General features: G+C 34.1%; 1 protein-coding gene across 18 annotated transcripts in view; it reads left to right on the forward strand.

The window, feature by feature from the left end:
- The window catches only part of RALYL (RALY RNA binding protein like), an 832,931-nt gene that overhangs the window by 682,577 nt on the left and 124,286 nt on the right, over positions 1 to 26,068 (forward strand). For all 18 annotated transcript variants that reach the window (XM_067018139.1, XM_067018137.1, XM_067018142.1 and 15 more), the window contains one exon: positions 5,429 to 5,461. In XM_067018139.1, coding sequence (XP_066874240.1) covers positions 5,429 to 5,461 — 33 coding nt within the window. The remainder of the gene's footprint in view (positions 1 to 5,428; positions 5,462 to 26,068) is intronic.

Raw genomic sequence — 26,068 nt, forward strand, 5'->3', positions numbered from 1 at the left:
GGGAAATATCTATTTAGGTCTTCTGCCCATTTTTGGATTGGATTGTTCATTTTTTTAATATTGAGCTGCATGAGCTCTTTATATATTTTGGAGATTAATCTTTTGTCTGTTGATTCATTTGCAAATATTTTCTCCCATTTTGAGGGTTGTCTTTTTATCTTGTTTATAGTTTCCTTTGTTTGCAAAAGCTTTTAAGTTTCATTAGGTCACATTTTAAAATTTTTGTTTGTATTTCCATTTCTCTAGGAGGTGGTCAAAAAGGATTATGCTGAGAATTATGTCATAGGGTATTCTGCCCATGTTTACCTCTATGAATTTTACAGTGTCTGGCCTTACATTTAGGTCTTTAATCCATTTTGAGTTTACTTTTGTGTATGGTGTTAGGGAGTGTTCTAACTTCATTCTTTTGCATGTAGCTGTCCAGTTTCCCCAGCACCACTTACTGAAGAGACTGTCATTTCTCCATGGTATATCCTTGCCTGCTTTGTCATAGATTAGCTGACCATGGGTGCGTGGGTTTATCTCTCTGCTTTCTATCCTGTTCCTTTGAATTATATTTCTGTTTTTGTGGCAGTACCATATTGTCTTGATTACTGTAGCTTTGTAGTATAGTCTGAAGTCAGGGAGTCTGATTCCTCTAACTCTGTCTTTCTCACTCAAGACTGTTTTGGCTATTCAAGGTCTCTTGTGTCTCCATACCATTTTTAAGATTTTTGTTCTAGTTGTGTGAAAAATGCCATTGGTAATTTGATAGGGATTGCATTGAATCTGTAGATTGTCTTGGGTAGTATAGTTATTTTCACAATATTGATTCTTCTAACCCAAGAACACAGTGTATCTCTCCATCTGTTCGTATCATCTTTAATTTCTTTCAACATTGTCTTATAGTTTTCTGCCTACAGGTCTTTTGTCTCCCTATGTAGGTTTAGGTATGTACGTAGGTATGTAGGTGTGTAGGTATGTAGGTTCCTAGGTATTTTATTCGTTTTGTTGCAATGGTAAATGGGAGTGTTTCTTTAATTTCTCTTTCAGATTTTTCTTCATTAGTGTATAGGAGTGTCAGAGATTTCTGTGCATTAATTTTGTATCCTACTACTTTACCAAACTCATTGATTAACTCTAGTAGTTTTCTGGTGGCATCTTTAGGATTCTCTATGTATAGTATGTCATCTGCAAACAGTGACAGTTTTAATTCTCCTTTCCAATTTGGATTCCTTTTATTTCTTTATTTTCTCTGATTGCCATGGCTAGGCCTTCCAAAACTATGTTAAATAATAGTGGTGAGAGTGGACATCCTTGTCTTGTTCCTGATCTTAGTGGAAATGCTTTCAGCTTTTCACCATAAAAAATGATGTTTGCTGTTGGTTTGTCATATATGGCCTTTATTATGTTGAGGTAGGTTCCCTCTATGCCCACTTTCTGGAGAATTTTTATCATAAATGGGTGTTGAAATTTGTCAAAAGCTTTTTCTGCATCTATTGAGGTTATTATATGGTTTTTATCCTTCAATTTATTAATATGGTTTATCACATTGATTGATTTGCGTATGTTGAAGAATCCTTGCATCCCTGGGATAAATCTCACTTGATCATGGTGTATGATCCTTTTATTGTGCTGTTAGATTCTGTTTGCTAGTATTTTGCTTAGGATTTTTGATTCTATATTCATCAGTGATATTGGTCTGTACTTTTCTTTTTTTGTAGTATCTTTGTCTGGTTTTGGTATCAGAGTGATGGTGTCCTCATGGAATGAATTTGGGAGTGTTCCTTCCTCTGTAGTGTTTTGCAAGAGTTTGAGAAGAATGGGTGTTAGCTCTTCTCTAAATGTTTGATAGAATTCACCTGTGAAACCATCTGGTCCTGAACTTTTGTTTGTTGGAAGATTTTTAATCACAGTTTCAATATCATTACTTGTGACTGTTCTGTTCATATTTTCTATTTTTTCCTGGTTCAGTCTAGGAAGGTTATACCTTTCTAAGAATTTACCCATTTATTCCAGGTTGTCCATTTTATTGGCATAGGTTTCTTGTAGTAGTCTCTTAGGATGCTTTGTATTTTTGTGGTGTCTGTTGTAACTTCTCCTTTCTCATTTCTAACTTTATTGATTTGAGTCCTCTCCATCTTTTTCCTTGATGTGTCTAGCTAATGGTTTATCAATTTTGTTTATCTTCTCAAAGAACCAGCTTTTAGTTTTATTGATCTTAGCTCTTGTTTTCTTTGTTTCTATTTCATTTATTTCTGCTCTGATCTTTATGATTTCTTTCCTTCTGCTAACTATGAGTTTTATTTGTTCTTCTTTCTCTAGTTCCTTTAGTTGTAAGGTTAGTTTGTTTATCTGAGATTTTTCTTGTTAATTTAGGTAGGATTGTATTGGTATAAACTTCCCTCTTAGAACTGCTTTTGCTGCATCCCATAGATTTTGGGTCATCGTGTTTTCATTGTCATTTGTCTCTAGGTATTTTTTGATTTCCTCTTTGATTTCTTCAGTAATCTCTTGGTTATTTAGTAACCTATTGTTTAGCCTCCATGTGTTTGTGTTTCTTATGGTTTTTCCCTTTAATTGATTTCTAATCTCATAGTGTTGTGATCATAAAAGATGCTTGATATGATTTCAATATTCTCAAATTTACTGGCTTGATTTGTGACCCAAGATGTGATCTATCCTGGAGAATGATCCATGCGCACTTGAGAAGAACATGTAATCTGTTGATTTTGGATGGAATGTCCTATAAATATCAATTATATCTATCTGGTCTCTTGTGTCATTTAAACCTTGTGTTTCCTTATTAATTTTCTGTTTGGCTGATCTTTCCATTGGTGTCAGTGAGGTGTTAAAGTCCCCCACTATTATTGTGTTACTGTCTATTTCCACTTTTATATCTGTTAGCAGTTGCCTTATGTATTGAGGTGCTCCTATGTTGGGTGCATATATATTTTTAATTGTTATATCTTCTTGGATTGATCCCTTGATCATTATGTAGTGTCCTTCCTTGTCTTATGTAACATTCTTTATTTTAAAGTCTATTTTACCTGACATGAGTATTGATACTCCAGCTTTCTTTTGATTTCTATTTGCATGGAATATTTTTTTCCACCTCTCACTTTCAGTCTGAATGTGTCCCTAGGTTTGAAGTGGGTCTCTTGTAGACAGCATATATATATGGATCTTGGTTTTGTATCCACTCAGCAAGCTTGTGTCCTGGTTGAAGCATTTAATCCATTCACATTTAAGGTAATTATCGATATGTATGTTCCTATTATCATTTTCTTAATTGTTATGGATTTGTTTTTGTAGGTCCTTTTCTTCTGTTGTGTTTCCCACTTAGAGAAGTTCCTTTAGAATTTGTTGTAGAGCTGGTTTGGTGGTGCTGAATTCTCTTAGCTTTTGCTTGTCTGTAAAGCTTTTGATTTCTCCATTGAATCTGAATGAGATCCTTGCAGGCTAGAGTAATCTTGGTTGTAGGTTCTTCCCTTTCATCACTTTAAGTACATCATGCCACTCCCTTCTTTCTTGTAGAGTTTTTGCTGAGAAATCTCCTGTTAACGTTATGGGAGTTCCCTTGTATGTTATTTTTCATTTTTCCCTTGCTGCTTTCAGTACTTTGTCTTTAGTTTTGTCAATTTGATTACTATGTGTCTTGGCATGTTTCTCCTTGGGTTTATTCTGTATGGGACTCTCTGTGCTTCCTTGACTTGGGTGGCTATTTCCTGTCCCATGTCAGGGGAGTTTTCGACTATAATCTTTTCAAATATTTTCTTGGGTGCTTTGTCTCTCTCTTTTCCTTCTGGAACCCCTATAATACAAATGTTGGTGCATTTAATGTTGTCCCAGAAGTCTCTTAGTCTGTCTTCATTTCTTTTCATTCTTTTTCTTTATTCTGTTCCACAGCTGTTAATTCCACCATTCTGTCTTCTAGGTCACTTATCCCTTCTTCTGCCTCAGTTATTCTGCCATTGATTCCTTCTAGTGTAATTTTCATTTCAGTTTTTGTGTTGTTAACCTCTGTTTGTTTGTTCTTTAATTCTTCTAGATCTTTGTTAAACATTTCTCTCATCCTCTCAATCTTTGCTTCCATTCTTTTTCCAAGGTCTTGTATCATCTTCACTATCATTATTCTGAATTCTTTTTCTGGACGGTTGCCTATCTCCACTTCATTTAGTTGTTTTTCTGGGGTTTTATCTTGTTCCTTCATCTGGTACATAGCCGTCTGCTTTTTCATCTTGTCTATCTTTCTGTGAATGTGTTTTTCATTCTATAGGCTGAAGGATTGTAGTTCTTCTTGCTTCTGCTGTCTGCCCTCTAGTGGATGAGGCTATTCTAAGCCATTTTTAATATACACAGAATGAAATAGGACAAAAAAAGGAGTCATTGTCTTCATTGTTTAGACTCATATAAAAGTAAAATCTTTTGACTTAATTCTAAGGTAGTCTCATCAGTTTTCCATGTCAAAGCATAATCAGCTGGTGCTCAGTAAATGTTTTTTGCAGAATTAAATTCCTTGCCATTTTCCTACAACTATTTATATATTAATAAAATAGTGTAAAACATGAAAGCTTCTTAAAAATTTTAAACACTAAGGTTTAGATTAAAATGTCCTCAGCATTTGCCTATATTTAACCCACAATCATAAGTTTAAAAACTTACACCTACCAACTGGTCTCCTTAATTATTAATTAGGAAATGTTTAGCAGTGGATCATTTCCTGATTAATTTACCTTTTGCAAAGATATAGTTAATTTATGAAATCAGTAAATTAGCTGGAAGCAATCCTAGCCTAATTTATAGTGGAGAAAGTAAGACCCAGAAGGTTTTTAGTGGTTTGCTTAAGATGTCACAACTAGCCAGAAGCTTCAGGATTACAATTTTCCTTTAATATGTTAGGAGGTACAAAGAATACCTGGTTCTTTGGAGACACAGAGGAGGCAAGAGAACCCTAATCTGTGACCTGGCTACCCTTGCCCTAAGTTGTTTTGCTACCAATAAATGACCATGAATGGTATGCTGCTTCTTTCTTCATTACAAAATATTTACTGGAAACAAATTATTCAGTCAATATTTAACCAAATATAAATTGTTTCACTACTACAACTATAAATAGATGTATCCAAAATTATACAAATTGCTTTAAAAAATAAGTAAATGTAGAGAGTGCAAATCAGAATTAGACTAACAATAGTATTATCTTAATTAAATGCTATGTTTCCATTCCATGTCTCTCTCATTTTATTTAGCCTCTGCATTAATCCAGCCAGAATTTGAATTAGTCCAGATTATCTCTTAATATATTATTTATAGCTTTTTTACTAGTGCCAAATTGTGCATTTTCATCCAAACAGGTAAAAAAATTCTGTCAGATTCATATAAAAGCAATTTTAAGTGTACAGCAAATTGTTATATTAAAATAAATTTTTCGTATCTTTTTTCATAGACTTGAGTCAAAGGAGCCTTTCCTGTCTGTTGGGTGAGTATATGTCTAAATTTTTTAAATCTCAATTCTCTGATTGATTTTTAATTCAAATTAACAAGGTCTTCCAAGACAGTATTTTCAGTCCTTTTAAACCATATTCAAAGTCATAACCTACCATTGATTCATCATTTCCTCAGCAATAAGGCTATTTACCTTAAAAAGACAACTAAAATGCTCTCTAGGCTGTTTTCTGATCTCAGAAATTTAATTAATGAATGTATATGAAATCCTGTATCCTATATAAATCTAAAAAGGTACACAGTGATTATCTCATCATGTAAAAGTGTGCTCTGATTGGTTTTAAAAATTCCTGTGAACCACAGCTTCAGTATTCCTAGTCTGTCTACTCGTTTTTGTACTGTTTCTTTTCAATCTACTCTATTCAGTATTTCTTCCCCCTTTTTCTCTAAATCTGTATCCAAAATCTTTCTCTTCTTCCCCTTTCTCTCATTTCACTTTTATTTCTCTGCTGCTCACACTGACTGCTTCTCTGAACACAAAGCTGAAAAATCTTGAAGCAGATTAACTAAGACTAATGCTTGCCCTTTCTGATAGTATCATTCTGAGTCACAGTACATGTTCTAATAATAATATACTGTTGATAAGAATATGTATGTATTATTTTTAGCCATTTAGTTAATTAAGACTCAACAGAGATATTTTTACTTATCTGTTACATAATCCTTTGACTAACATGTTAAAATGTTTTATTAAGGGACTTCTGCCTCATTATGGTTGATGTTATAAAGTATCAAAAAGCATTGGAAGATGTGGCATATAGTTTAGAAAAAATCATGCTGTATTTGATAAGAAAAAAATACCACACACACACATAGGCAGTCATGACCAGAAACATAGGATGGGGTTAGATTTTTAAATGATGACATCAATTTTCTTTTATTACTTTGCTTGCAGCCAGTGAATATTTCTGTCACTCATTGAACAAAATTGTTCCCTCTGCCCTTCTACACCTCATAAAAGCTTTTCAGAATGCCACTTGAATCACAGGAATCAAAATAATTGTTAGGGGTTCTGGGAGAGAAAAACAGTAAATACATTTATTGGAGGACTTCATGAAAAATGAAAGGTCAAGTTGATCTGGTCCAAAAAAATCATTAGCACATACTTCTTTCTTTCATTGATCATCAGATCCTATTTTTTTAAAAACTTTTAAGCCTGAAGTAATTTTTGTTTTGAAAGCATGTGTCCTGCTCTCAAGTCCGGAGGCTGGAATAGCTTCTCTTTATGCCTCAGTGCAGTAGTTCTGCAGCATTTCCTGTTCTCTCAACTACTTTGAGGTGGAATCCATTTTTTATTGCAAACTTCTGTTTTACAAGGGCAGATGCTCAGTAGTCTTTGTTTTAAACTTATCAGGCATTTAGAACTCAGTTTTAGAGCACTGAGAAAAACTCTCTCCAAAAGAATGATCTATCACTCAGGAAATACTACTCAAAATGGGAAAATTGGCATGGCAGTAAGAAAATATTGCTTTCCTTAGATTTGTCTTAAAATAAAGTGGGGAAAACAAGCAACCCAAATAGTTCTGCTGATGGGATACTTTAATTTATAGCTAAATGTCTCCATTCTCCTGTAAGAAAATGATTTTGAATAAGATTGTCCAAAAGTATGTATGAATGTCTATTCTGACCCTGTTCAGTAAAAGGAAAGGGTGATAATGAACATAATGAACACCTATGAGACTACTAGGCAACAGGTAATCTGCTATAAGAACCATGATTCAAATTTGTGTCTTTAATTTAGTCACTTGCCAAAGGGGATAAATATGCATGATGTACTGTCTATGGTATCAGTTGACATGTGAGAATTTAAGGTCAAGTTTTTCTAGAGCCCTGCATATCTTATTACATTAATTTTAATACTATGTTCAATAAAATGATGTTAATGAATAAATCAATACTAAATATTGTATACTTCAGTCCATTGCCCTACAGTGTCTGAAAGCACTTATTAATATATATGTACTTCTAGAAGTTGCTTTCACCCTCGTAGACTCTGACACTTACAAGATACTTTTATTAATTTAGTCAGTTACTTAAACTCCCACATCTCAGGTCCCTAATCTGTGAAATGGAGATAAAAAAGGAAAATTTAAATCAAGGATTTAACACTGTTCTTGGCACATAGTAATTGTTCATAAATGCTAGCTATTATTACAGTTATGGGAGGTATATTCATATATAATGCTCTAAAAACTCAATCACAGAGGTCTGAATTAGTCTAGAGAATACAACTCCACTTCTATAGCTCTGCTTTGAATTACATGGGGAAACCAAAAGAAGTTATTATAATGGGGAGAGAAAAATGAAAATGGTGAATTGAATAAACTTGAGTACCAATATTATGTTTCGTATTTTAATGATGAACACTAATAATTGTTATTTAAAATTTTAATGGGACCTTAAGAAACAAGAAACGTCTAAAATAAACAACCTAACCTTACACATAAAGAAATTAGAGAAAGAAGATGAAAAAAAAACCCAAAGTTAGCAGAAGGAAAGAAATCAAAAGATCAGATCAGAAATAAATGAGAAAGAAATGAAGGAAATGATAGCAAAGATCAATAAAACTAAAAGTTGGTTCTTTGAGAAGATAAAATTGATAAACCATTAGCCAGACTTATCAAGAAAAAAAGGGAGAAGATTCAAATAAATAGAATCAGAAATGAAAAAGGAGAAGTAACAACTGACACTGCAGAAAGACAAATGATCATGAGAGATTACAACAAGCAACTCCATGCCAATAAAATAGACAGACTGGAAGAAATGGAAAAATTCTTAGAAATGCACAACATTGCAAGACTGAACCAGGAGGAAATAGAAAATATGAAAAGACCAATCACAAGCACTGAAATTGAAACTGTGATTAAAAATCTTCCAACAAACAAAAGCCCAGGACCAGATGGCTTCACAGGCAAATTCTATCAAACATTTAGAGAAGAGCTAAAAACTATCCTTCTCAAACTCTTCCAAAATATAGCAGAGGGGGGAACACTCGTAAACTCATCCTATGAGGCCACCATCACCCTGGTACCAAAACCAGACAAAGATGTCACAAAGAAAGAAAACTACAGTCCAATATCACTGATGAACATAGATGCAAAATTCCTCAACAAATTACTAGAAAACAGAATCCAACAGCACATTAAAAGGATCATACTCTATGATTAAGTGGGGTTTATCCCAGGAATGCAAGGATTCTTCCATATATGCAAATTAATCAACATGATACACCATATTAACAAATTTAAGGAGAAAAACTATATGATCATCTCAATAGATGCAGAGAAAGCTTTTGACAAAATTCAACACCCATTTGTGATAAAAACCCACCAGAAAGTAGTCATAGAGGGAACTTTCCTCTATATAATAAAGGCCATATATGACAAACCCACAGTCAACATCACCCTCAATGGTGAAAAACTGAAACCATTTCCACTACGATCAGGAACAAGACAAGGTTGCCCACTCTCACCACTACTATTCAACATAGTTTTGGAAATTCTAGTCACAACAATCAGAGAAGAAAAAGAAATAAAAGGAATCCAAATTGGAAAAGAAGAAGTAAAGCTGTCACTGTTTGCAGATGACATGATACTATACATAGAGAATCCTAAAGATGATACCAGAAAACTACTAGAGCTAATCAATTGAATTTGGTAAAGTAGCAGGATACAAAATTAATGCACAGAAATCTCTTGCTTTCCTCTACAATAATGATGAAAAATCTGAAAGAGAAATTAAGGAAACACTCCCACTTACTACTGCAACAAAAAAGAATAAAATATCTTGGAATAAACCTACTTAGGAGACAGAAGACCTGTATGCAGAAAATTATAAAACACTGATGAAAGAAATTAAAGATGATACAAATAGATGGAGAGATATACCATGTTCCTAGATTGGAAGAATCAACATTGTGAAATGACTCTACTACACAAAGCAATCTCCAGATTCAATGCAATCCCTATCAAACTACCAATGGCATTTTTCACAGAACTAGAACAAGAAATTTCACAATTTGTTTGGAAACCACAAAGACCCCGAGTAACCAAAGCAATCTTGAGAAGGAAAAAGGAGCTGCAGGAATCAGGCTCCCTGATTTCAGACTATAGTACAAAGCTACAGTAATCAAAACAGTATGGGATTGGCAGAAAACTAGAAATATAGATCAATGGAACAGGACAGAAAGCCCAGATATAAACCTACACACTTGTGGTAAACTTATCTTTGGTAAAGGAGGCAACAATATACAGTGGAGAAAAGACAGCTTCTTCAATAAGTGGTGCTGGGAAAACTGGACAGCTACATGTAAAAGAATGAAATTAGAACACTTCCTAACACCATACACAAAAATAAACTCAAAATGGATTAAAGGCCTAAATATAGGGCCAGACAGCATGAAACTCTTAGGGGAAAACATAGGTAGAACACTATATGACATAAATCACAGCAAGATATTTTTTGACCTACCTCCTGGAGAAATGGAAATAAAAACAAAAATAAACAAATGGGACCTAATTAAACTCAAAAGCTTTTGCACAGCAAAAGAAACCTTAAACAAGACAAAAAGGCAACCCTCAGAATGAGAGTAAATATTTGCCAATGAAGCAACTGACATAGGATTAATCTCTAAAACATACAAGCAGCTCATGCAACTCAATAACAAAAAAACAAACAACCCAATCCAAAAATGGACAGAAGACCTAAATAGACATTTTTCCAAAGAACATATACAGATTGCCAACAAACACATGAAAGAATGCTCAACATCATTAATCATTAGAGAAATGCAAACCTAAACTACAATGAGATATCATCTCACACTGGTCAGAATGGCCATCATCAAAAAATCTAGAAACAGTAAATGCTGGAGAACGTGTGGAGAAAAGGGAACCCTCTTGCACTGTTGGTGGGAATTTAAATTGATACAGCCACTATGGAGAACAGTATGGAGGTTCCTTAAATACTAAAAATAAAACTACCATACGACCCAGCAATCCCACTACCAGACATATACCCTGAGAAAACTATAATTCAAAAAGATTCATGTACCAAAATATTCATTGAAGATCTATTTACAATAGCCAGGACATGAAAGCAACCTAAGTGTCCATCAACAGATGAATGAATAAAGAACATGTGGCACATATATACAATGGAATATTACTCAGCCATAAAACAGAACGAAACTGAGTTATTTGTAGTGAGGTGGCTGGACCTAGAGACTGTTATACAGAGTGAGGTAAGTCAGAAAGAGCAAAACAAATACTGTATGCTAAAACATATATATGGAACCTAAAAAAAGAAAAGAAAATTGTCAGAAGTACCTAGGGGCAAGACAGGAATAAAGATGCAGACCTACTAGAGAATGGACTTGAGGATACAGGGAGGGGGAAGGGTAAGTTGGGACAAAGTGAGAGAGTGGCATGGACATATATACACTATGAAATGTAAAATAGATAGCTAGTGGGAAGCAGCCGCATAGCACAGGGAGATCAGCTCTGTGCTTTATAACCACCTAGGGGGCTGGGGTAGGGAAGGTGGGAGGGAGGGAGATGCAGGAGGGAAGAGATCTATGGACATATGTATATGTATACCTGATTCATTTTGTTATAAAGCAGAAACTAACACACCATTGTAAAGCAATTATACTCTAATAAAGATGTTAAAAAAATAAAATAGAATAAAATTTTAATGGGAAGAAATATTGATAAAATTTTAATGTGCATCTCTTCTTAATGTAAATTAGGGAGTAAAATTCTTCCTTTGATAAATTTGCTACGGTAATTATGAAATAAAATGTTTAAGTGTCACAAACATAAATTCAAATTAAATATACCTGTAGAAAAATTCATCAGAGAAAGTTATAACACAAGGAAATATTTGCTTATGGAAAAAGTTTAGGGAATTGTGAAAGGAAATTAAGTGAAATTTCAGATCTTAGACCTTCAACTATGTGGTGATATAAGAGGGACTTTCTTTCCTATGCACCAGTAAATGATTAGTAAAATAATGTAATTAAGAAAAATTTAAAAATAACATTTATCCTAGAGTGAAGCATGAAGGATCATCCCCGAGTCTGATTCTTTTAATTGAGGTAGGTCAATAGATGCAGTGTTTTCCAAGACTATCTAGGCAATTCTGATACCAGCCAGGGCTGGAACCACTGTCTACATCATGTATGCAGCCTCCCTCATCCTTTCCTTACAAGCATACACAGGTTGTTCTTGCAGACTTTTATGGTCTCTGGAATCTCCTCAAAAATCTTTGAAATACAACTTCCCATGGTCTCTCTCTGTTTTGGATATATATGGCAGAAGTGGACACATTGATTGAGAACTGTCTTGGAGTTCATCCATCAGAGACCAGGATAGATGTAAACAGATGAAAAGGTGTGCCATGGAGGTCACCATGGTGCCTAAGGAACACACTGCCTGTGTTCATTCTAATGTCATCCTAGACTTAAGGTTGGAATTATATTATTAAATACTATAGCTTAATATTTAATAAATATTCTGTTAATGAAGGTAAAATGTTTTATATTTAAATTATTATAAATATATTTAATATAAATAAATTTATATGTAACATATGTATTACATATGTAAATTTATTAAACTGTATCATAAAATATATTTTATTATAAATATAATACATTTAAATAATAGATTTAAAAATTCAAGTTCTTTCCTATCTAACTCACCTAAAAGTAAAAAAAAAATCAATCAACTCTCTTTTTTAAAGTGGAGCTTAGGCTTGAGTGCTAAATGAGTACTAGATGGTTGATATTCTACTCATCCTCAAAACATTACATTTTAGAGCAATTTAGAAAACTCTTCTGGCAAATGTTTTCTTGTATGAGGCATCAGACAGATTCTGATTTTGGAAATAAGCTGGAAGAGAACTGACATCAAATTGCATTCAGAAAAGTAAGAACCAAGCGATGGTCTCAATTAAGTCTAAGATATAAATCTTAGTTTGAAACTAGTCTTGCCTTGAAAAATCTTTTTACAGCTTTTTAATGAAAAAAAGAGATGAGGGGAAAGGAGGCTTCTGTTCATTTGACATTTGAGATTCAAAGTGTAAAAGGACATGTCAAGACAAAGCATGAATTCCCTTCAAGAGCAAGCGGCTGTCGACAATTTGCAGACACTAAGCTACTTAAAAGTATATTCAAGGCACTAAGTAAAATTTTCCATGTGAATTATTTCCTCTTACCTCTTTAGCATGAAGTTAACCTTTTTCAAAGACTTTTACTATGAATGAGTTGTATTTTGGAATTGAAACTTTGAATCATACCAATGATTTTACACTTGATGAATTTTTGTATGAGTAGGTTTATTATGAGGATGATTATTTACTGCATGGGTAAATATTTCTTCAGATTTTTCATTGTATTAGAATAATTTAAATAACTCAGAAGAATTTGAAATTTTTATTGGAATAGCTCAGAATATATTGTTTCTCAGGCTTGGCTGAGAGACATTAAAAAACACATCAAGGATAAAAATATCAGAATTATTATATTTATCACAGTTAAAGCACTGGCTCTATGAGTGAGCTAATCATGGCCCAGACAATGGAGTTCCTGCATCCCCTGAGAGGTACGTGACCTATTCTACTTAAGTCCAACCAAGAGGAGGCTAACACTGCCAGAGCAGCAAAGTTCACCCTACAACTAAAAGTATTCCTAAGTAATTGCTAATATATATATATATATATATATATATATATATATATATATATATATATATACACCGCACTGCATGGTATGTGAAACTTTCCCAACTAGGGATCGAACCCATGGCCTCTGCAGAGGAAGAATGGAGTCTTAACCACTGGATCACCAGGGAAGTCCCATGCTAACAGCTTTATTATTTAGTTAAATAATTTTCCTTGGGGAATATTTCCCCCTTTTCTTTCCAGGTTTGGAACTGAATTTGGAGCTTCAGTGTACTTCTGCTATTGTTTTAAAGACATTATTAAACCTCAACATTCTTATTAGGTGAAAGATTTGTACTAGTTTACTTTTATCCAGGTTTTGTTTGAGACTTTGTATTTACTGACAGGTGCTATAAATTATTATACCATTAGCTACCTATTTTATGAGACTAAGTTCTGCAATTTGGTTTTCTTGGTTTGAATCCCATTCTGTCTTTTCCTAGCTAGGTGCCTTGGGCAATTTCTTTAACTCCTCTCTGCCTTCATATTCTCCCCTGAAGTAATAACTAACTCTTAGGGCTGTTGTGAATAAGGTAATATTGCCAAGTGCTGAGAACAGTATCTAACACATAGTAAACAGGGATATATATCAATTGTTATCAACATTCTGTGCAACATCTAAGTTATGAATCTTTCCTAAAGGAGTGAGTTCCTCTGAATTACAGAAATTCCAACTAATTAAATCCAAAGGTCTGAATATTCTAGAAGAGTGGTAATGGATTGAATTCTTGGAAAGGAAGTTCAGAAGAGTGAAATCAAGCACAGTAGTGAAGAAATACTTTACTTGGGAGATCTTTGAGGAAGATAGACAAGACAGAAAGAAAAGCACAAAGACAGGAAGACAGTTTTGGAACGTGCTCAGATTGATATAAAATAACAAGTACAATATTTAAAATTTTAATAATAGGAGCATGAAAATAGGAAAGCAAAGCCAATTTAGGAATAGTTGCAAAAGAGCATCAAAATGTAAAAAAAGAGTTATATGACTGCTGTAAAATGATTGGTTTTTACCAATCATTTAGGAATTAAAACATGGTCAGACTAGGATTTGAGAAGTTGAAGAAATTGGACAGATTGTCCGGAAAATTTTCAAGACAAAAAGTAGGACTTGAGTTTATCTTCAAAGTGAAGTAAGAATTCTATAGAGAGGTTTTAAGAGTAGCATTTCTGGAAGAAAGAATTGGAAGAAAAAATTGGCATCAGTGAGAAGAGACTGCACCAAGCACGTCAGACATCCCAGTCTAACAAGTTTGAAGGTTCATGAAAAGACAGGAGAGAGATTAAGATTGGTGAGTGAAAGTAGTGGCTATATCTTGAGAAATTAAAATAATGCAAGGAACTTCCTTTACATTCTAAGGAATCAATAGAGTCATTGGATGGTTGTATGTGTATTTGTTTGTCTGTTTTGCTTTTAACTGAAGAATGTTCTCCAAAGTGAGGTCATAGTAGAATCACTTAGAAAACTGTTGCAATAATTCTGGCATGACTTGAAAAGATTCAGAACTTGAGCAGAATGAAATCACCTCCCACATGTTAGAATGTTTGTCATCAAAAAGACAAAAGATAACAAGTGTTTGTGTGGATATGGAAAAAAAAGGGAGCCCTTGTACACTGTTGGTGGGAATGTAAACTGGTGCAGCTACTATGGATAATGGTATGGAAGTGCCTCAAAAAATTAAAAATAGAACTACTTATATGATCCAGCAAGCCCACTTCTGGGTATATATACAAAGGAAATATTTTAAAATCAGTATCTGGAAGAGGTACCTGCACTCCCATGGTCACTGCAGCATTATTCACAATAGTCAAGATATGGAAACAACCTAAATGTCCACAGATGAATGGATATAGAAAATGTGATAATGTAATATATGTACGTACACACACACACACACACACACACACACACACACACACACACACACACACTGGAATATTATTCAACCTTTAAAAAGAAGGAAATCCTGCCATTTGTGACATCTTGGATGAACCTGGAGGACATTATGCTCTGTGAAATAAGCCAGACACAGAAAGACAATACTGCATGATCTCACTTATATGTGGAAGTTGAAATAGCCAAACTCAGAAACAGAGACTAGAATGGTAGTTGCCAGGGAGGTGGGGGAAATGGGGAGACAAATTTTCAGTTGTGCAGGATAATTAACTTCTGGGGAACTTTTACTTACAGCATGGTAACTATAGTTAATAATACTGTATTGTGGGGCTTCCCTGGTGGCGCAGTGGTTGAGAGTCCGCCTGCTGATGCAGGGGAGATGGGTTCGTGCCCCGATCTGGGAAGATCCCACATGCTGCGGGGCGGCTGGGCCCGTGAGCCATGGCCGCTGAGCCTGCGCGTCCGGAGCCTATGCTCCGCACCGGGAGAGGCCACAACAGTGAGAGGCCTGCGTACCGCAAAAAAAAAAAAAAAAGAAAAAAGAAATATATATATAGTATTGTGTACCTGAAATTTGCTAAAAAGGTAGATCTTAAGTGTTCTCACCACAAAAAAAGTAACTATGTGGTGTGATGGATATGTTAATTAGCTTGACTGTGATAATCCATTGCATAATGTATATGCATATCAAAACATCACATTGTATACCTTAAATGTATACAATTTTCATTTGTCAAAAACATATCTGAAAAAAGAATGGAAAAGAAATGCCTGATGAAACATTTTCTTTAATTGTATAAGAATCAGTGTGATTGAATGATGTCTTAGAGGATTCTCAACTGACTTTGGTGGATCATGGTGACAGAATGACAAGCAAAAATCCAGGTGTAGTGTTGAAACTAAGGGAAAGTTAGCAGGAAACTGTCCGTAAGCTTTAAATATGCCCATCAGACATCATGGAATCACTAATGGCCAATTCAATGCCTATCTTTTGATATTGTGGTTCCAATTTTCTCTAGGTATCCATGGAAAAAGGGATAAGGGGATAAAGCCAATTTTCTTCTTCTAAAAATCTATTTTTTAATTTTTTTAGACCCAGGGCTACCACAAAATTAATGATTCCTTTAGCAACTGCACTTGTTTCATTTTTTTCCAAGGTCCTCCAGGCTACTCCTCTGTACACAAAATTTCCACAGTGCTATTTTTGTAATCTAAAGCAGTTGTGCTTTCAGGCCTGATGCTACAACTGTAATTTTAATTTATCAACCCGCCACTCAGTAAAATGCTGTAAAAACATTTGAACACTGAAACCCATCATTTATTTCGGCACTTGTCAATGACAGTCTTCTGTACTTGTCAAAATCATTTAAACTGCACTACAATAGCATATACAATAGCACAAATAAATTGGGTAATCAATCATGTATGTATATATTTTGACACTGGTGTCTTGAATGCATGGGTTCCAGGATATAGTTTTAAGAAGCAAGAATTCATTGCACTTCAATAACAAAATACAGTAGAGTCATCAAAGAGTCTTCCTCAATTCTTACACTTTAAAAATGTCTTAGGAAACACAGGGGCTGATTGTGACTGAAACATCTTTTGTTTCTTTAGTGAAATGGTCTCCTCAGGGAAAAGGAAGTAATTGCAGATTATAGCAGGGAGGAATATAGTGTTACCTGGAGGGAAGAAAATACGTAGGATCATCAAGTAGATTTATTTAAGTTCTGCTTATGAAGAAAGCAGTGGTGCAGGACTTTATAGCTGATGATATTTCAAATGAGTGTATCAGCACTTTCACTACTATCTAATTCATTCGTATAATAAAATGTCACATTAAGCCAAATGTCACAGTTCATATCAATTTTACTTTGAGAATTGGTAACACTATATATCAGCAGCAGCCTCCCCCCCAAAGTTTGGATGAGACCTTTGATCATAATAAATTAAAGCATTTAAAATTAATCTATCATTTGATATAAATATATGTAGAAATAAAAAGCACCTGTTCAGTCATTAAATCCATTCAACCCAATAACAAATCTGATCTCATACAGGCTATATGTCTGTATAAGACAAAATGTTGTTAAAACTGTACCTTAAATAATATTGACTAAATAATCTGTACCATTTAAACTCTTAGCTATTAAAATTTTCACCCATTTAATTATTTTTAAAAGGCAAGTCTAATGAGATTTAAAATACGTTGAAAATTTAAAATCACTTCATTATCACACAATTCTAACTTAGCCAAAGGAATTTATGGACATCAAATACCTATACATAAGAAAATAAATAAGTAAACTTGGCATACATAAAATCCCACCATGGGAAGAACTAATCTTGAGTGATATTATGGAATCAAATCTAAAGCAATCAAGGCTTTGACAGGTATGTTAACTTATACAGATACCACTGTTTCCTTATTCCCACCAACACTGTTGTTGAGGAACAAGTTTCTAAAGTGTCAAACCACATTGGAAAGGGTATGCATATAATCTGATTGATGAAAGATATATTTATTGAATGTATATATGAATAAAATAGAAATGGTGACTCAGATAATTTAGATACCATACACAGAAATATTGCATGAAGAGAGTGCTATTGATTCAATTTGAAATGAAATCTTAGTCTCCTGTAGTTTTAAAATCTGTCCTGAAAACAATCACTCACTGGAAATAAGTACGCAAAATAAATAAAGTGCTTTGCTTTCATTAATCTGAAATCAACACAACTCAAAGGAAAGAAAATTAGTTAAGCTTATTTGAAGAGCATAAATTCTTGCTCCTATTTTAACTCCATAAAATACACCTAAATCTGGCTTTCCAATTGAATCACACTTGATTATCTAAATAATTTCCTGGAAGCAAGCGCTCTTCTTAGAGGGTTCAAGTTATTAATTAGCCTTTATTTTATGTTACTCACTGAATCATTACTGATTCTCATATAGATAAAATAGATACTATAAGTCTTTTAAAACTGAAAAACTGAGACATAGAGAGGTGATGTAATGTAATCTCCATAAAGACACATAGCACATTAGTAACCATTTTGGAATGGAGTCCAGACTAGGCTTTTTTCTTAAAGAGCTGCCAATTACATGCGTACTAACATTTCATGCTCTCTTCTGAGTTTCATATTCATTTGAATCATCATGAATGCCTAAATAATAGCTTTAATTATTCAGGAAAATAATTATGTACATAAAAAGTTATTTATTGCTTTTAGAATCACTGTGAATCCCAGATTTGCATTATAAAAGTGCTGGCAAAAGTTTCGAAGCCTCACTTTCCAATTAAATTCTGTTCATCCAGCCAAGAATGATTGATCTATATTTCATCAACCTCAAAATGTGACCTTTTCAAACACTTTTAATGACATTTTCAAAGTACAGAATACTTTTTGATTCAAAAGATTTCCTACTTAATGCTGCAGAACAAATCGGTTATCATAGCATAATCAATAGTGGCCAAATATTAGCAAAAGCCAGGCATCGCTTGTGCTTTAAGAGCTTATCAGGGAAAAAAATACATTGAGCGGCTATATTTCTGCATGGTAACTACGGTTTATATTAAAATGAAAAGCCAACCCCCAAATGTTTTATGTTTTCAGAAACCTTACTATTTCTTCTGTGAACTTTTTACTAGATCACACTCAAAACTCAACATTTAGAACCTGCAGGCCATGTTCAACTTCAAAATGATATAATGGTGCCTGTGGTTTGACTCAATGGTAAGCTACCTTTAACTATATCTTCCCCTTAGCTTCAATGAAAAGCATATGAAAGATGGAGCACCTGATGAGACATTTCTCTCAGATGTTGGCTAAATTATCATATCATAAAGGAGGTATTTCAATGAAGTATATGTTATAGCACAACTGGATACTAAAAATCTTGAAAACTGTTTTAAAAAGTGAGGCTTTCTAAAGAAGTTATTTTTAAAATGTGTTACTTAATCATGGACCCTTTATTATCCACATTAATCTCTAGTAGGCCCATGACAGGCTAAATACTCCAAGTTCCCTTATAAGACCACCAAGTCACAGATTAAGGCACTGCCTGATATATCAAAGCACTCAGTCCTAATTTTCTTCAGTTATCAGGTTTTCATCTGAAGCTTTTGAGAAAGAATTTGATAGCATCTCTGCCCTTTGCATAATGAACAGCTGTTCAATTCCAATAAGTACATCAATTCATTATTTGAAGGGCACTGTAAGTGTGTGTGTGCAAAATGTTATGTGAGAGCAACATCAGCTGCTGTTCTAAACTTACCTACTACACAAGAATAGTTTCCTATTGCATGATTGAATACTGAGCTCTCCTTCCATATTACAAAGATCACACACTTAAATATCATTGCTGGAGAATTTAGGAAAATATTTAGACATTTACTTCTGACAATGACAGATGGAGGGTGATGCCAGATTATATAGACTTAAATAACTAATATGTTGAAAATATTCTGCAATTCACAATATTTTTGAGAACACTTTTAATGGCTTAATATTTAAACTTTCAAAGTACAAGTTAAAAACAAGAAGTGAATGTTATGATGCCATTTCATTCGAATCAAGACTTCATTTCCAGGATCTTTATCCTTATTTCTGAATATCAATTCAGTTATATTTAGGTGAAATTTACACAGTGCAAAATTCTGTTCAAGTAATCTTGCTAGGTGCAAAGCAAATTATAAAGGTGGATTAGACCAGTGTTTCTCATGGACTCAGTAAAACATTGCCAATCCATGAATTGTTTTTTACCAGTTTATTACTAATTAAAGTACAAAAAAGATGAATAAGCATTTGGAAACTTTTATAGCATTTTGATACTACTGTGACATCTAAGTGTATGATATTATATTTTATGAAATTTTTAATCTGTGATGGACTGGTAATTTTAAAATTAAAAACCTGGTCCCTCACTACAGTAAGCTGAGAAGCCTTGGCTAAAACTAAGTCTTTGCTTCAAGGACATTATCATCTAATGAAGAGGGTAAAAACAAATGAGTTGGTGTCTATAATACAAGACATTGCTTGGTAACTCTAACATAAAGAAGATACAATAAAAATAGGCAAATATCTGTAAGGTAAGACATTACTTGATTATCCTTGAAAGACAGGTGGTTATAAACAAAAAATCATCAGACTGTTGATATGGGACACAGTCAGGCATGTTTGGTTTCTGTTTTGGAGATAGCTAGTAGTATCATTTGGCTACACCAAAGGGTATCTTAGAAGAGACACTGAATTTTTAACTGAAAAATTAAACAATGACCACATCAGAAAGACTGGAAATACCTGACTGTGTTTTAATCTTTCATCAACTCCTCCCTCCCTTCCCTCTCCTGCCTCCTCTCTCTTCTCTTCTTTGCCTTCATTCTTCCTCTTTCCCCTCCCACTCCCCCATGTTTTCTACTCCTACCCCTTTGCTTTATCTCCCTCTCTCCTTTCCTTTCTGCTTATTCTTTCATATTCCTCATTTTTAAAAATATATGTCCCCAAAAGGAACTTATGTCTTCTTGTCTAGTCCTCAACTATCCCCTTAGCTTTGCAATAGATTTCACCATTAGAAGGAATGATGGTATAAGTGAAATGTTTGCTGCATGCCAGAAATCACATTAACCACTAACACTCCAACCAATGCTCTAGTTTCACAATTGAGAAAATAATTCTGCCACTATCTTAATGGCCTATGGAAAAATTAGGGTAAACCCCAAATACCATAATTTTTCAACATTAGACTAAGATAAGACTTCTTTTTATTTAAGACTTAGCAGTTCATCCTCTCTGAGGAAACTGACTATCCCCAAAGACCTGGATATACATACATTTTACAATCCCAATAAACTCCTAGGACCCTGCCCAATCACACTCCAATGAGACTAACAGTCAGAAAGACATGCACGTGTACACACACACACACACACACGCACACACACACACACACACACACACACACACACACACACACACACACACAGAGCTACTTGTCATGTTTTTGGTCCCTTGCTCTGAATTATGGCCAACCAGCAAAGGACCACCAGATATTTGAAAAAATACTCTAACATGAAAGAAAGATGCCCCAGAGAAAATCAGAACTCTACAGAAATAGAGGAAATATAGAGAGTGTAAAAGTAAACTAAACAAACCAACAAAAAACTCTAAAAATGTATAACTACTATCCCTAGATATAGGAAAATATGTCATGTTTATGTGCAAAGGAATAGTTAAAAAGGAATATATGGAGAACAAGAAAATTTTCTTAGAAATTAAATTAAGGGACTTCCCTGGTGGCGCAGTTGTTAAGACTATACCTGCCAATGCAGGGGACATGGGTTCGTGCCCTGGTCTGGGAAGATCCCACATGCAGTGGAGCAACTAAGCCCGTGTGCCACAACTCCTGAGCTTGAGCACCACAGCTGCTGAGCCCACGTGCCACAACTACTGATCCCTTGTGCTGCAACTACTAAAGCCTGCGTTCCTAGAGCCTGTGCTCGACAGCAAGAGAAGCTACCTCAATGAGAAGCCCATGTACCTCAATGAAGAGTAGCCCCTGCTCATCGCAACTAGAGAAAGCCTGCACAGCAACAAAGACCCAACACAGCCAAAAATAAATAAATTTTTTAAAAAGGAATTAAATTAAAAACATTATAAGAGAAATGAAGAATTCAATAAAAGTTTGGAATATGAACTTAAAAAACCAAAAAGACAAAGCGATGAAAAACAGTAAAGTTTCTAAAATAATTAAACAGTTACTCCAGGAGTTCAATATCTAGTAAAAGTTATTTCACAAAGAGAAAACAGAGGACATTATCAAATAAGTAATACAATAAATGTCCTAAAACTGAAAGATATGTTTTCAAATAGAAAGACAGCACAGTGAATGAAATATGACTCAAACTACAGCAGATTAATTACTATAGATAAGAAGACCTTAAACCTTCAAACAGAGGAATAAGAGACACAAAGATTCTGAATCAGAATGACATCAAATTTCTCAACATTAGGAAAACTTACAGACAAGGGAATAATGCCTTTTAAATTCTGAGAGAAAAATGATATTCAACCTGAAGATCCAGACTGTAAATCCCACCACATACACCATCAATCAAGCATGAAGACTGGAAAAGATACAATGGACTCTTGTTATTTGTGGTAATTATCTTCCATAATTTTGCTTCAACCACTGCATTAGCAAACATGCAGTCATTGCTCCCAAGGAAAGTGTGGAGTTAAGTTCCTGTGAGCCTCTGATCACATTTTTGTTAACCAGTCAATACATAACCTTGCTTTATGTGTGTTTCTCTTTAAAGACAGCTTATTTCCTGTATGCTGCTGATTCATTAGCATGGAACTCATAGCCAACAGCACCAAACTTCTTGCTTGAAGGAAGCTTATCTAACACAGGCATTTTCTTCCTAAGGCACACCACAGATTTCTTGTGCTTAGGAACACTATACAGCACTTCAGCACTTTGTTTGAGGGCCATTTCAAATAGCAAAATCACCAACAAAACACAAAAGTACAAAAAAAGGTAGCACTAAACAGACCAGGAAAAATAATACTTGTTTACAGTGTGAGAGGTAAAACAAGAAGGCAGTGTATCACCTTATTCAATCTCAGCTGGAATGCTGCCTCAGCCACTGAAATATTTTGCTGCTCTGTGCATGTCTCTGAATGACCAAGAAAGCATTGCAATATTGAATTGGGAGTTACAAATAAACTCTGCAAAATCACAAATACAGAATCCATAAATAATGAGAATCAACTGTACTTTTTAGAAATCTAAGGATTAACAAATCTTTTCTAAGAAATCTCCTGAAACTTGTTTCACCAAAATCATTGAATTAAAACAATTTAAAAAAGGAGGGTCTAACACAAAAGAGAACCAAGTCTCCAGGTGGCTGGTGAAGAGGAGTCCCAGGATGGCAACTCTGTAGCAGACCTAGAGAGGACCAGTCTGAGCAATGGAGAACTCCAGGAAGAATGGAAAAATAAGGCCACTCTAAATACCAAGTCAACAACAGTTTTTAAGAAGGAAATGTAATTATTGCACAATATATTGCCCAACTGTAAATAATATTTACTTGGTCATAACAGTGAAAACACTGACTATTTACTTAATCAAAGCAGAAGAGAATTAATGAGAAAGAAACCATGGAAGCTTGGAAAAAACATCGGAAAAAATTCTTCAGTACAAGCAAACAGAACAGTATTCTGAGGCTCAAAATGAACTCATTTATTTGAATAAAATTTAATTATATTCAGAATGAGTAGGCGGTCAAAAGGTACAAACTTCCAGTTATAAGGTAAATAAATCCTAGGGATGTAATTACAGTATGATGATTATAGTTAATACTGTATTGTATGTTTTGAAAATTGCTAAAAGAGGAGATCTTTAAAGTTCTTATCATGAGAAAAAATGTAATTATGTGTGGTGATGGATGTTAACTAAAATTATTCTGGTAATCATTTTACAATATATACATATATCAAATCATTATGTGTACATCTGAAACTAATACAGTGTTATGCCAATTTTACTCAATTTTTTAAAAAAAGATTTACTTCTAGAAACTGAAGAATATTATAGAAAATGTCTGTTAATTTAGCTCAGTAATGCTCAGAATGAAAGTATCTTTGAGAAACATTAATAGGTTATGATAAGATATTAATCTAGAAAATTTCAGTATCAACAAAACTCCTGATTAAGTGCAATGCTTCATTTGAAGCAATAAATGGCAGATTTGATACTACAGGGGAAAAAATCCAATAAGTGGTATATACCCAGAGAAAATTTTGATAAATATTCCCTGAGTAAAATAGAGGAAAGGGAAGTGGAAAAATGAGAACAAAGGAAAAAAAATGGATGAAAGACCATTGGGTTTAATCTGTAATAATATGTGTTCCCAAAGAGAATGTGAAAGAGTCAGTAATGAAAGGTAAAATATAATTCATTGATTTTAATGAGATTTTTAATGTTTGAAATGTAAAGAAACATATAGGTATCCATACCAAAAGAAAAATCTAAGAGAAAAATTAAAACTTTAAGAGAAAAAATAATGTTGGACTCAGTTTTCTTGGTGATGTGAAGACAATGATGGACATAGTTTTGAGACAAAGGAACACAACAATTCTGTGTTCAGCTAGGTCATTTTTCATTTATGAAGGTAATAGAAAGATGTCAACAGAAAATATGTTAGACCATATACCAAATGCAGACAGAATTCTATAAATGTAGCTGCCAGTCTGATTTTGTCCACCCTGTGTTACTGACCAGGTCCTCGTCTTCCTTAAGCAACAGAAATTGATAAGAGTCCAGACAAAAAATTCAGGCAAGGCTTTAATGGGGCCCCTGATGCAGTAGCAAGGAGTGAGACCAAGTAACATGTTCCCTTGTTTGCTCCCTGGGTTGGGGGGGCGAGGTGGTTCCTTATATGGAGTGAGGGTAGGGGTGTGTCCAGGGGTTGGGCCGGAGGGGTGGCTTAAGGGGTTTGCCCATCCCTTTGGTGGTGTTGTATGCAGGGATGCATGCCCAGTACCCACCCTGCGTTTACTCCCGATCCCCTGCTTTTGCTCCTGGCTCTTCAGAAGTAACAGTTGGGTTTTTGGTCTTTTTGTATCTTGTTGTCCATAATTTGCCCCAACTGCACATGCACGCAGTTATTTTCAGTCCCTTATAGTTTCTTTGTATTTTATTGCTTCAGGAGACATTTGGCCAGGTGCAAACATTGTAGCACTGCAGCAAAGGGTCACAGGTCCCAGCCTGTCTCACCTGGACACCAACATCATAAAGATCAACTTAATTATAACAATTATTTAGTCACATTCTTTAACGGGGAAATTCATGAAGCAGGCTAAATGATTGCTTGAGAATGATTGTGGGAAAAATTTGACATTTCTAAAGTTCATCTAGAGATGAGAATATAAAAGAAAATTTTGAAGGGTGGTAATTATGAGGGAGACTATCTCTTCTACAAACCTGAAATTTAGGGATAAGAATTGCCTTATTATCAGTGGGGATAAAATAAAAACAACAATAAGCCATGTTGATACAAGAAAGTGATAATTGACAAAGAGTGCAAACCAAGTCAATGAGGAGGGGATGAATGATTCAATATCCTCCTTTTTCTTCTATAAAATTTATACGAAACAATCATCTTAAGTAATGGATGTTTAGTGCAATATGAGTTTGTAATAAAAAGAACATAGAGGTTATCTCTTAATAAATATTTTGTGAAAATGGGCAATTTAAAAAAACAAGTAAATGTGCATAATGGAAGAAAAAGTTTAGTGTATAAAGATTTGTTAAAACTTTCAGGATATTTTTGAATAAAAATAGTGATAAAAGCTAACATCCCAATTCTAATTTAAATGGTTTTACTATTTTACATTAGTTCCTTCTTGTTTCAGATACATATCTATTGTATTTAAGTAGTTTTCTTCTTACTATTTTACTTATGATATATTCTAAGGAATGCCTCATAAATTTTACCTAATGCCTGTCTATATCTACTAATGAAAATCATATTGTTTTCTCCTTTAATTTCTTTTTGTGCCAGATTGTTTATAGATTTCCAGGCTTCAAACTAATTTACATTGACTTACCATGTTGCTCTTTTATCTAATGAGATTAAGTCTGAATTCCTTTCTTTTTCATATTTTGTCTTTAACAATGAAACCTCTAAAACTGTAATTTTTTTTTTTTTTTTTGCCAGGTTCTTACTGTGACCCATAGGTTTTGGAAGAAGCATTCTTTTTATTTCTTTCTAGATAATATAAAAGTTCAATTTTTAATTTTTCTTTAATTCTGCACCAATTTGATTAAAGAGAGTCAGGGTATCTAGAACTGGTGCCAAAAGGAAAGGGAGTCAGATTCAGGTCATCACCTTCTTAAAACCTGTATGTGAATAGCTAAATGTTACATTTTAACAATGTAATTTAATTTTAATAAAATTA

The sequence above is a fragment of the Kogia breviceps genome, chromosome 17 (genome assembly GCF_026419965.1).
Source record: "Kogia breviceps isolate mKogBre1 chromosome 17, mKogBre1 haplotype 1, whole genome shotgun sequence".
NCBI lineage: Eukaryota > Metazoa > Chordata > Mammalia > Artiodactyla > Physeteridae > Kogia > Kogia breviceps.